General features: G+C 42.6%; 1 protein-coding gene across 12 annotated transcripts in view; it reads left to right on the top strand.

Moving 5' to 3' along the window:
• The window catches only part of ACACA (acetyl-CoA carboxylase alpha), a 286,320-nt gene that overhangs the window by 215,895 nt on the left and 57,120 nt on the right, over window positions 1-13,305 (top strand). For all 12 annotated transcript variants that reach the window (XM_061390286.1, XM_061390285.1, XM_061390289.1 and 9 more), the window contains 3 exons: window positions 3,104-3,201; window positions 7,763-7,883; window positions 8,788-8,898. In XM_061390286.1, the coding sequence (XP_061246270.1) occupies window positions 3,104-3,201; window positions 7,763-7,883; window positions 8,788-8,898 (330 nt within the window). The remainder of the gene's footprint in view (window positions 1-3,103; window positions 3,202-7,762; window positions 7,884-8,787; window positions 8,899-13,305) is intronic.

Below are 13,305 nucleotides of genomic sequence, written 5' to 3'. Positions count from 1 at the left end.
TTGTAATGGCAAATATGCACAAATGTATACATTTGTCAGAATTCATCAAACTTCAACACTTAAAACTGATGGATTTTGTTGCCTGTAAATTATGCTTCAGTAAAATTCATTTCAAAAGTATATGAGAATTGTTCATGACCACTCTTAAGTACTTGGGCTTCCCTGGCAGCTCAGCTGGTAAAGAATCTGCCTGCAATGCTGGAGACCCTGGTTCAATTCCTGGGTTGGGAAGATCCGCTGGAGAAGGGATAGGCTACCCACTGCAGTATTCTTGGGCTTCCCTTGTGGCTCAGTGGGTAAGGAATCTGCCTGCAATGCAAGCAGACCTGGGTTTGATCCCTGCATTGGGAAGATCCCCTGGAGATGGGAATAGCTACCCATTCCAGTATTCTGGCCTGGAGAGTTCCATGGGGTCACAAAGAGTCAGACATGACTGAGTGACTTTCACTTTTACTATTAAATACAGGGTTTCTTTTGGGATGATAGAAGTATCCTAGAATTAGATAGTGGTGGTGGTTGTACTATATCTGAATATACTAGAAACTACTGAATTGTATACTGTATGATGGCCAGTTTTATGTTAATGTGAATTTTATCTCAAATTTTTCAAATTATTTTTTAAAATGTGAATGGAGATGTATTTCAAGGTCACAAAGGCTGTAGCAGAACCAAGTCCAGGATCTCCCAGCCTCAACCCCATCAGGGCCCAGAGCCACCTCACCTGGTGCTTTGGCAAGATAGCTTTTACAGAAGGTGAGGTAGAAAGAAAAAAAGTGTTTTAGGGCTCAGTCCCTAAAACACTCAGTCCCTGAACTTCTCCTCTTGTCTCTATTCACCTACCCTTGGTCATCTCACCCAGTCCTCAAGATTTAAATTCCATCTATAAACTGATTAACTTCTAAATTGATATAATACCCCCGAACGTCAGATTCATCTGTGCGGACTCAACCTCTCTTCCTGCACATCTGCCTCACGGCAGCTTCTAGTCACCTTCCTTGCATTTGTTCTTCCTACAGTCTTCTCTAGCTCAATAAATGATACCTCTATTCTTCTGTGTAAGTAAAAGATCTTAGAGTTATGCTTGACCTGTCTTTCTCACATCCACATCCTCTCTGTCAGTGAATCGCGTGTGCATCCCAGCCTTCAAAATATACCCAGAGCACAACCACCTCTGAGTGCTTCTGCTGCTGCCCCATGATCTAGGTCCCCATCATCTCTTATTGCATTTATTGCGGTCGCTTCCTCATGGACCTTCCTGCTTCTGGCCTTGCCCCTCCCCCTATCCAAAGTCTACTCTCAACAGGAAGTGGAGGGCTTCCCTGGTGGATCGGTGGTAAAGAATCTGCCTGCCAATGCAGGAGACACAGGTTCAGTCCCTGGTCCAGGAAGATCCCACATGCAGCAGAGCAACTCAGCTCAAGCACCATGACTATTGCGCCTGTGCTCTAGAGCCCGGGAGCTGCAACTACGGCAGCCCGCATGACCCAGAGTCCCTGCTCCACAACAAGAGAAGCCATGCAATGAGAAGAGCATGCACCGCAACTGAAGAGTAGCCCCTGCTTGCTGCAACCCAAGAAAAACCAGCATGGCAACGAAGACCCAGCACGACCAAAAATAAAAACGGAAGGGAAGGAAAGTGGAATGATCCAGTTAAATGTAAATCAGATCGTGACTCCAAACTTTCCTGTGATTAAAACCCTTTAAAGGCTTCCCAGCTAACTCACATGAGGGCTGGAAACCCTGCAGTTGCCGGCACGTCCCTCCTAGGCGGGCCTCCAGTGACCCCGTCCTCGTCTGATCCCACCGCATCCCACACTGGCTCCTCCGGCCTCCCCGCTCTGTCTTGAGCCTGCGGGGCACAGTCGGCACCTTCACGCTTGTGGTTCCTGCTGCCTGGTGTGCTTTTCCGCCAAATACCCCCATGTCTCACTTCCACAGCACTTCAGGTATTGGTTCAAGTGACATTTTCAGCAAAGCCTTTCCTGGCTGTTCTTCTAGAAGGTCGACTCTCCAAGCTGTCCTGTCTCCTTCCTCTATTTTATTTTTTCCCCTCAAACGTTATTCCCATTAACATCGTATATTTAACTTACTTATTTTGTGTGTTTTCTGTATCTCCTACTAGAAGATAAGTTGTGTAACACCAGAAACTTTTGCCTGTTTTGTCCGTTCCTGTTTTCCCCATGCTTTGGCCAGTGCCTTCCATGTAGTAGGCGCCCGATAAATGTGGCTGGCTGACATACTGCTGACATTCCCTGCCTTCTCAGCAAGAGTCAGGCAGAATCGGCGGCAAATTCAAATTCATGTCTCTGGCATGTTGTGCTCATTGTGGGACAAGTTCAGTTAAACCGCGGACATAGTTTCTCGTAGTATTTTAAGTGTTTTTCTCTGCTTGCTTTTTTTTGTCTTTTGGTCTGAGTGACTCCTTCACTTAAGGTGAATATGTGTATTAAATAACTCTGTATGTGAGTGTGCATATGTATGTATAAAAATAAGCCAATCATGAAATGTTAGTATGATTTTTTAATGTACCTAGGGATTATTTATTTTAAAAAACAAATATTTTTTTGCTTTTTTATTTAAAAAATAAAATGTTTATTTAAAAAAGCAAACGGTTCAAGCTTAGTGTTTACTGATCATTAGCATAGACATCTGATTTTAAGACTGAATACTCCAGTTTTGTGATGCTCTCAATTATCCTTGACCCATCTATATTTTGATAGTACGATGGTCCCATTGTGAGAAAATGATGAATAGTAATTCATGCAAATCTTTAATTTTGTGTTGATATTTTTAATGGAGGTATCACTTAAGATTAGAGAATGACCCTTTAACCTTGATGAAAAGGAAATGAGTGGAATGTATTAGTACCTGAGGTTGCAGCTGCAAGATACCTAATTTCAAGGGTACAATGATACAGAAACAGACACCTCCATCTTTCAAAGGAGCACTCTCTATGCTAGTATTCTATGAGACAGGAACTCTAAGACATGATTTGGCGATTTAAAGCTAGCTTAGAACCACTGCATCATATGTACTTTGCTGGGTCTTCTGGTCATGTGGTGATGGCAAATAATGGGTTAAAAACTATTTGTGCTTCCCACAGGGATACAAATATTTATATCTGACCCCTCAAGATTACAAGAGAGTCAGTGCTCTCAACTCTGTCCATTGTGAACATGTGGAAGATGAAGGAGAATCCAGGTAGGTATTATCCATCAGAATAATTTGGCCATGGATTCAAGAAAGGAGAATTTGATCATTTTTTTCTCACTGTCCTGTTGATTATGACCTTGAGCAATGAAGATTGCTTGTTGCATAATCTAAAGCCTTAGGTATCTCTGCTCTACCACTTACTAGCTAAAAAGCAAAATTATTCATTGAGGCTTTAAAATTGTTTATGCATTTGAAAAGTTGGAACATACAAATAATTATGAATAAAAAGTAAAAACCAGCTATAGTCCTACCAAGAGATCACAGTTATTAATATATATTATATTCTTTCTGTCATATGTATATACATCTCTTTTCCTACATAATTGGGGTCATAATAGAAAAGGTCTTTTGTAATTTATTCTTTCCACAAAAAATTATTTGGGGGGTAACTTTTTATATTCTTACAATATTATTTGAGAATGTGATATTTAATGGCTTCATATAAATCTTTTTAATGAATGTATCATATTTGAGCATTCAGACAATTCTAATTTTTACTGTTATATCCCTGGACTGATCATTCTTTTATGTAAACTTTGAGGAATATCTCTGGTTATTTACTTTGTGTTAATTTCTAAAAGTAGAATTAGTAGTCAAAAAGTATGTCCATTTAAAAAAAATTTTTTTTAATAATTTCAAATTGTCTTCTCAAGAGCTGCATTCCCACGAGCAGTATATGTAGTGCTTGTTCACGCTGTTTAATTGTTCTCCATCCTTGCCAACATTGATTATTGTCAATAAAATAGGATGAAAACAGCAATTGTTATTTTAACTGGTATTTTTTGATCACCAGTGAAGTTGAACATTTTTATAATCTATCTGAAAGTATTTTCCAGAATATTAATCTGTTGCTCCAGTATCATTTATTGAATAATTCATACTTTCTTCACTTTTATAATAATCTTAACTCAATTACCAGGCTTTATATTCTGTTTTTTGTTCTATCTATTCTTGGACTAATGCCACACAGTTTTAACTGCTCTAATGGGCCAGGGTTCCTCACATTCTTAATTTTCCCCCCAAATTTTATCAATTATTTTTGTCTTTTTACATATAGGCTCATTTTTTAAAAATTCCCCAAAACCTCCCATAATGATTTTGATCCAAGTTGCATTAGGTTTATAAATTAATTTAGGAAGATCTGAGTGCTTTATAGTATTAACTCTTCCCAACTAGATATATGGTGTGTGTTTCTAATTATTTAAGTGTATATTTGAAGTTTTATAGTCTTCTTCACATAGGTTATGCCAGAAGGTCCCAGTCTTTCTTGGTTCACAGCACCCATATTGTCTCTGTAATTTGTTCATAGCAGCTTTAGGCAAAAAGATATACCTCGTATTTCTGATTATTGAGTAGGCAAACCCAGAGAGCTTCATAAGTATTTCTGCCGTGAACAACATGGGTTTGAATTTCTTGAGTCCACTTCTACATGGACCTTTTCAACAGTAAATGCAACAGTACTATACCATCTGTGGTTGGTTGAATCTATTTATAGACATGGAAGAACCGTGTATTAACAATTGAGCACCAACTATAAGTGATACTTGAATTTTCACCTCCTGAGGGTGGATGCCCCTAACTCTGGCTGTTGTTCAAGGGTCAACTGTATAGTATATATCATAGCTGAAAATTTGTTTTATGTCAGTCTTAAATAATTGCAGTTACTTACGTATGGGATATTTGGATCTGCACGACGTTGCAGATCTTAGAGTCAGCTTGGACATCGCCACCCTCATATTCTGCATTGGTTTTTGTGTAGAACGCCCTCCACCCCGCACCACCTTCAAAACTGAAAACCCAGCTTTGCAACGATTGTCAGAGGAATGTAGCACTACCTAGTGTTAAACCACGAACTACCTGAAACTAGTAGTTCACATGGGAGCCATCAGATACCACATAGTATTTCTCTCAAAAATTTGAAACATCCTTCAGTGCCCCTGGGAGAAGGCAGTGGCACCCCACTCCAGTACTCTTGCCTGGAAAATCCCATGGATGGAGGACCCTGGTAGGCTGCAGTCCTTGGGGTCACTAAGGGTCAGACACAACTGAGCGACTTCACTTTCACTTTTCACTTTCATGCATTGGAAAAGGAAATGGCAACCCACTCCAGTGTTCTTGCCTGGAGAATCCCAGGGACGGGGGAGCCTGGTGGGCTGCCATCTATGGGGTCGCACAGAGTCAGACACGACTGAAGCGACTTAGCAGCAGTAGCAGTCAGGGCCCCTGACTGAGGGTTCACTGTGGCACCCATCCCAGGATGTCTTGGTGTACAGTGTAGGTATGGTGGGATTTTGCCGTTTTTTAGATAGCTCTAAATGTTTTGCAGTTTTTTCTTGCTACTTTGAACAGGATTCCCACCCCACGCCCGCCATTGTATTTTTTAACTCTCTGTTACTGGTATCTCAGAAGACTTGATTTTTGTATATTGCTTTTGTTAAAATAAGTCAGTTTTCTTCTCTGAGCTTCAGTTTCCTCGTCTGTACAAAGAAGAAGCAAGTGAGCTTATATATGTGAAGCCTTTATTGGCACAGAACTAAGCACATAGTGAGCAATCACAGATCCTGGCTGTTATTACCTATGATAATGGAGATGATATTCCTTATCACACTGTACTGTTGTGAGGATCAAAAGTGGCACACATGAATCTTCTGTAATTGTATTACATTACACAAAGGTTCGGAGAAGGCAATGGCACCCCACTCCAGTACTCTTGCCTGGAAAATCCCATGGACGGAGGAGCCTGGTAGGCTGCAGTCCATGGGGTCGCTAGGAGTCGGACACAACTGAGCGACTTTGCTTTCACTTTTCACTTTCATGCATTGGAGAAGGAAATGGCAACCCACTCCAGTGTTCTTGCCTGGAGAATCCCAGGGACGGGAGAGCCTGGTGGGCGGCCATCTCTGGGATCGCACAGAGTCGGACACGAGTGACGCAACTTAGCAACAGCAGCAGCAGCATACAAAGGTTTTTATTATAAGTAACATTAAAATGTGGTACTACCTTTTTTGGTTTTTGGCCATGTGATGTGACATGCGGAATCTAGTTCCCTGACCAGGGATCAAACCTGTGCTCCTTGCAGTGGAAGCGCAGAGTCTTAACCACTGTATCTCCAGGGAGGTCCCTGGTACTGCTTTAAAGAATGATAGTCTTAAAGGTAGAAGACTTAGATCATAGAGCAGAAAATGGGAAATTTTTTACTCTCTTTCATGTAATGCAATAGGAAAAGATGTCACTTAACAAATCATAAACACCTCTGAAGCAGTATGCACTCCTTAGGAGGGAAAAGATCTGCTTTGCAAGGAAGGCTGGCTGGGCCCATGGGTATGTGTGACTATATGGCATGTGGGCCTTATAAAATGAACACTTAACCTCCTCCCCCACCACCAAATTACTGTGGCTCGTTAACCCATTAAAGCAGATTAACTTGACCTGTAACATAAGTCTGAAATCAGGAGTCTAGATACAGAGCCAAATGAAGAACTGGGAGAAGCAATTACTGGGAATCTGGGAAGCAGAAACAAAGCCACAGAACAACAGTGAGAGCAAAGAAAAGAAATTGGTGGAAGGCTGGAAGTAAAGGAACAGAGAAACATGGGGCAGAAAAAAAAATAGTTTAAGAGCCACTTTGGGATATTTATTTATTATTTCAGTTTCTAAAACTGTGCCCAGTGCCAAGCCTTCTGGGTACACGTGGAACAATAAATAACATATGCCCATCTCTGTGTCCCACTTTGTATTTTCCCTTTATTAGCTGCATTCCCCATCTCCCATTTCGCATTATCAGCTATCACTCCTAACCTCCCACTGAGAAGACCCACGAGTGGCTCCCCTTGGATCCACAGGCTGCTTTCTGGACAACTTGCCCAGCATTTTACGTTTGCACACAGTCCTCCTGCCCCTCCAGAGACTGTGCCAGGAACTCTCGTACATACACTGGGTACTTGCCAAGGAGCAGGGATAGAGTGCACGGTGTTGACCTTCCCTTCATCCTTGTCTTGGAAAGAGAGAGGATTTGGAACTCGAGAAATTGTTCTCACAGTGCCTCTGGATTTTTTTTTTTTTTTTAATTCCTGGGTAACATTCATCTAAAATGTTTGATTTAATAATGGCTGTGGCTTACTGTAGAGATACACGTCCTAGAATGTAAGAGGTCTTCTGACACTGGAGCGCCATCTATGTGTCAAACCCTCTCGTTGCTGCTTAATTTAACTCAACTCAACTCTCAGAAGTGGATACACTCTAATTCCCATCTTACACAAGTTACCTTATCCCTAGAGTTGCACTGCTGTATGTGTCAGAGCAGGGATTTAAACCTGTCTCCTTAGTTCCAGATTTTGCTCTTTCCGCTACACCATGTTGCTTCCAGACAAAATAGGCACCAAGCTAAGAAGGAAAGATATATGAATGACGAGTATAAAAAATGTACAGAGCTCTGGTGTTAAATATGAGTTCGGTATGCTTTTAACAGCCTATTAATGGTGGCTCTTCTCTTAATGGATTGTCGTTACTGTGTTTAACCTGTCTAATTTGGCATGGCTCTATCCACCAGGTACAAGATCACTGACATTATTGGGAAGGAAGAAGGACTTGGAGCAGAGAACCTTCGAGGGTCTGGAATGATTGCTGGGGAATCCTCGTTGGCCTACGACGAGATCATCACCATCAGCCTGGTAAATCTTGGCCGAGTGTGAGATTTTTGGAGAGCTGGCTTTGACTAGGATTTGCTTTTGCCACCGTCACTGCTGTTCAGCTTCAAATGAGAGCATTTCTTTAAAAATATATATATATATATATTGATTTATTGGCAGTGCTGGGTCTTTGAGGCTGAGCGTGCTTTTCTCTACTTGCAGCGAGTGGGAGCTACTCTCTCACTGCGCTGCAGGGTTCTCATTGTGGTGGCTTCTCGTTGTGGACCACGGGCTCTAGGGTGTGCAGGCTTCAGTATTTGCAATTCCCCGGGCTCTGGAGCGTGGGCTTAGTTGCCCCATGGCATGAGGGATCTTCCCAGACCAGGGATCGAACCTGTGTCTCCTGCACTGGCAGGCGGATTCCTGTCTCTGTGCCACCAGGGAAGCCCCAGGAGCATTGCTTTAAAATTGTAAATCTGCAATTTGATTTTAATTGTGCATAATAGTAGGACGATAGAGTAATGTACATAATTGGATTCCCCAGATAAAACTAGCACCTTGTGTTAGCTTTTAGTTTAACTTATTTCTCAAATATTCCACACAGTATTAACAGCTTAAACTTCTTCTCCTCTTAACTAGTTTCCTTTTTCATACCTCTAGTGTGGATGCCACACATCTGTGGAACAGGCAGAAGTGTAAGAGAAGTAAAGGCTCTGAGACCCTTTAACTGTTACTTGAATCATTGAATGAATTATGTTACCTTCTTGGCTTTAACCAGGAAATTGTGTTTTTGTATTGTCATTTAACCAAACAGATTTCCTTAAAAAAAAAAAACACACACACCTAGCTTCTGTTAATGTGAATTTTTTTTATACCTATAGCTTAATTCTTACAGCTTGGGAGGGAACATAAATATGTGACACATCGAATTTATTCTTTTTTTAAGGTTACATGCAGGGCCATTGGGATTGGGGCTTACCTCGTCCGACTGGGACAGAGAACCATCCAGGTCGAAAATTCTCACTTAATCCTGACAGGAGCTGGGGCCCTCAACAAAGTAAGTTTCTAGAGTTTGGGAGAAGTGTGTGAAGCTTTTCAAAGACTGTTGTGAATTCTTAATTCCAGGTGTTGATTGGTCAGGGAAGATATTCAGCCCACACATTCCTCAGTCTCTCTCTCCTCCTCTCTCCATCTTCTCTGCCTATTCATTCATTTGACATAATGAGTGTTATGAGTACCTACTATGTGCCTGACACTATTCCAAGCCCTGTGTATATGTTAATAAACAAACCATATATAACTCCTGCTGCAAAGAGTTTACATTCTGATGTCGTTCTAGAAAGATCAGATTGACTGCATCTGTTCTGCCCTCCCTCCCTTTTTCTCATCTGTGAGCAAGCAATGTGAGATTTATACCTATGAAACATCCTCTGAACATGGCAAGGGTGTCAGGTTTTAAAGTTTTGAGAAATTTGTGAAAGCATCTCTGAAGAGGAGCACTTAAGACATGGTCCCTTATAGGTAAGGAAGTACTTGGTCAATGTTGAATGGAAAGTGGGTGGATGGATGCATGGATGGATTGCTAAGAAAAGAATGTGACATGGACATTTACTGTCCCTTCCAAAGAAATGCTTGTGCCTGTTCAATCCAAGTTCATAGTGGTTTTCCACAGAGGGGAAAAAATATATAGCTTTCACTCTTACAGTGACCTCAGTACCTAAGAATAACTGCATATACAAAGGACCATGTAGTTCCCCCTTCTTTGCAGGCATAGGAAAATTATTTTCTCTCCAAAGCTAAGAATATGTAATAGTCTAAGGCTGGCTGACTGACCTCATACAGCTCACATAACCTCTCATCTTTCTTTATCCGTCAAAGATGAGTAATAATTTCCACCTTTAAATGAGGAAACACAGGTAAAAGCATCTAGAACTCGGCACAAAGCATTGGCCTGCACTGCTGTTGCAGTTACCTTTTCCTCTCTCAATATGGTTTGGGGACCGAACTTGCAGAATTACACGTGTGCTAAGTTAGTTGTTTATTAGACTTGCACAAACTTTTTTTTTTTTTTAATCCAGCCTTGACTTTCAAGAAGAAGGATTGGAATTCAGTGTCCCAGCCTATCATCCCCATTTAGAATAAGTTGACACTGCCATCAGTCCAGTTACCTTTGGGGGAACGCCAGAAATGAGAATGGTGTGAGGTGATAAGCTTGCTCTCTGCACCCGTGTGAACTCTGCATCCTTCTCTGGGTTTGCCTTTCTCTCCAAGGAAAGCAGAGCGGTGCTCACAGAGGCCGGCTTGGATGTCCTGCTCTTTCTTTAGAGAGTAGCCTGGACATAAAGATTGTGAACTGTCTCTACTGAGGGAGGTTATTGCTCTGAATGAAACTGGCTGAGAGTCTTACGTTTTAAAAAAAAGTTGTTCTTTTGGATCCTTTTTCTTAGAATGAGATATTGATGCATGCTGAAGAGAACTGTACGTACCATTATCTGTGAGGATCCAAGGTAACGAAGACACCTACATTTCTGTAATGTTCCTCTACCTGAGCAAAGAGCTAATTTCTAAAGTGTCTTGTCACACTGAGTTTCTTATTTTTTCCCTGATAGCAAGACTATTCCAAAAGGCAGAGGTGTTGTCATTGTTGTGTTATTGTCACTGCTGCCGGGGGTTTTGTTTGTTTTTTCCTGAAAGCTTGGTAGTTGAATTTCAATCATGCTACAAAGAAAGCATTATCGGTTTTGTTTTGTTTTCTTAAAATCTGGTTAAATTGCTGTGATCAAATTCATTATATTCATCTTCCTCTTAGCCTGCAGGGCTGCTGGTTAAAGTCTAGTTGTAGGGAAGAGACAGTGAAGCTGCAGCTGTAACTTACCCTACAATGCTCATTTCCAGAAGGATATGGTCATTTGTAGCTGAACGGAGTGATCGGTTATAGGGGTTACCTAACCCTGCCCTGACTGCTTCACTGTCCTCTTACATGGAGCCATGGAGCTGGCAGACCCTCGATTTCATGCAAATTCATTAAAATGTCCTGTCTGCCCCTGTGCCTCTCAAGTATGAAGAAGGGGACTAGACGGGAGCCACATACTCCGGCTGCCTCCTCCGCCTTCCTGCCTGTGCACATCCTGTCTTTGTGTGCACCGCTGTCGCTCTACACAGTCTGCCTTTTCTTCTATAGGAATCTGTGTCTCGCATCCGCTGGGCGTGTGTTCAGGTCACTTTGAGTGCGTGTCTCTTCCTGCCTGGGCGCTAGTCTCTGTCTCTTTGTGTCTGGATCCCTCTCTGTGTGCTTCCCTGAGTCTCCATGTGTGAGAAAGTCTTTGTGTGTGTCTGAAGCCCCGTAGAGCCTCCCCAAGCCCTGACCATCTAGCCTGTCATACGCGTGTACCTGTGTAAATGTAGGTGGTGGACGCCAGCCTTTAGACTGTAAACATTTGACCCCTACCTTTCTGAGTCTTCATCCTTTATGTTAAACATTAGGGCAAAGAGTCAGAAGGGTGGGGGGAGCATACAGAGGTTGTAGGGAAAAAAAAAATCTGTGTGTGCAAGTGCCGATCCCGTTGACCCCTTTGAAAATTGAAATAATGATAATGCGCGTCTCCTGACTGCATCAAAGTATCAGCACATCAAAAGCCAGGAGGCATGAAATGCAAATGATAAAGTGAAAGCAGATGGATTGTGCATGATCGCCGGATGCCCAATGAATTTTAAAAGGTGCTGGATTGCAGAGGGGGGGTGGGGTGGGGGTGGGGGTGGTACTGAAATAAACACGTTATCCCTGCGATTTTTTTTTTGTTCTTGACGCGCACTCCTGACAGTATTTTTTTCACACTTGAGTGAACACCCACTTCATCTCTCTCTCTCCTCTTCTCTCTTTCTCTCTCTCCTTTCTAACTCCACCTCCCCCCCCCCCCCAACCTCTTACACGTCTCAGGTCATGTCGCTGCAGCTCCGGTGGAAATAATAAGATATAAACCACGAGGTTGTTATTTGCATAGAAATAGCATGGAGCCCCAGGCAGCAAGGGAGAAGGACACAGGGATCATTTGTCTAAAATTTTAATGAAAACTTTTGCTGAGGCAGAGATTTTTTAAAAAACTTTCTTTCTCCTTGCTCTTCTCCTCCCCCTCCCCGCCCCCCTCCACCCCGTCTTTCCTTTGACTGAACACAGTTGGGTGTGAAGAGAAAGGGTTGACACTCCACATATCACACTTCTGTAACGCAGCCACATGTAAATTGTTTGTTCCTTTAATAGAAACGAAGCTGGAAAGACACACATTCCCAACTTAATACACTGCGTGTCTTCGTCAAGCTTTTATGGCTGCACTCCATCTCAGCACCCACGTGGTGTTGCCCGTCGTTAGCCAACCCGGTTTTAATTAGTTTAGCCCTTCCTACCTCTCTCTTCCAAAGACGCTTACTTTTAAAGGATTTCTTTTTGTAGCCGGCAGTGGTCACCTGCATGTAAAACATGACCATCCCCAGGGTTTCCTGTGTCTTCCTGTCAGTGATCTCACTGTTCACTTACATGTCTTTTTTAGGGGCTCCGTCCTCTGCCATTCTGTCTTTTGTTTACCAAGACCAGACAGTGCTCCCCACATGTGTGCTTTGATCCCCGGTTCTTGTCATCTGAGTATTTGTATATCCTCGTTCCTTGAATGCCATGTTCTTTGCTGCCTGTAGTTATGTGTGAAATATTCAGAATATTACACAGGTGAGGAGAGATACAGGATCCAGTTTTCTTAAGCGTCGCAAAAACAGAGTTGACATTTGAACTCAAGGCAATGGGCTGGTGATAGGGGCAGCCTGGATAACTTTATTTGAAACTTAAGAGCATCTGTGTGGCTCCTTGTAACTTTCTGGGTGGGCTGGTGGCATGAGGGCCATTTTACAGATGGGAAGACAGAAACAGCAGAAGGTAGAAGAATACCTTTGTCTATTCGTTCCACCGACAGAGACTAGAACTAGCAGCAGAACATGAACCTCCACGTCCCTGAGTTTCATTTAAGGTGCGCTCAGTTCCCTGGGCTCAGTGTCCACAAGGCCTGAGAAGAGAAAGTAGTGTGATCATTTTGTTTTATTTTTTAATTATTTATTTTACTTTAAGCTGCACTGGGTCTTCATTGCCGCGTGGGCCTTCTCTAGTTGCAGCACACGGGGGCTACTCCTCGCTGTGGGGCTGGAGCTTCTCATTGTGGCGGCTTCTCTTTTGCGGAGCACTGGCTCTAGGCAAGAGGGCTTCAGTAGTTGCAGTGCGTGGGTTCAGTAGTTGTGGCTTAGTTACTCCTCGGCATGTGGGATCTTCCTGGACCTGGGATCGAACCTGTGTTCCCTGCATTGGCAGGCGGACTCTCAGCCACTAGACCATCAGGGACGTCCCAGTGGTCATTTTACTTTTTGTCCAAATGTCATGCGAGTGATAACATAAGTAAGAGAAGCTCCTAAGGGCCTGCTGTCTCAT

Source organism: Bos javanicus, chromosome 19, assembly GCF_032452875.1.
Source record: "Bos javanicus breed banteng chromosome 19, ARS-OSU_banteng_1.0, whole genome shotgun sequence".
In the NCBI taxonomy this organism is placed as follows: domain Eukaryota; kingdom Metazoa; phylum Chordata; class Mammalia; order Artiodactyla; family Bovidae; genus Bos; species Bos javanicus.
Note: the sequence above shows the minus strand (reverse complement) of the source record. Positions and strands in the feature narration are given on the sequence as shown.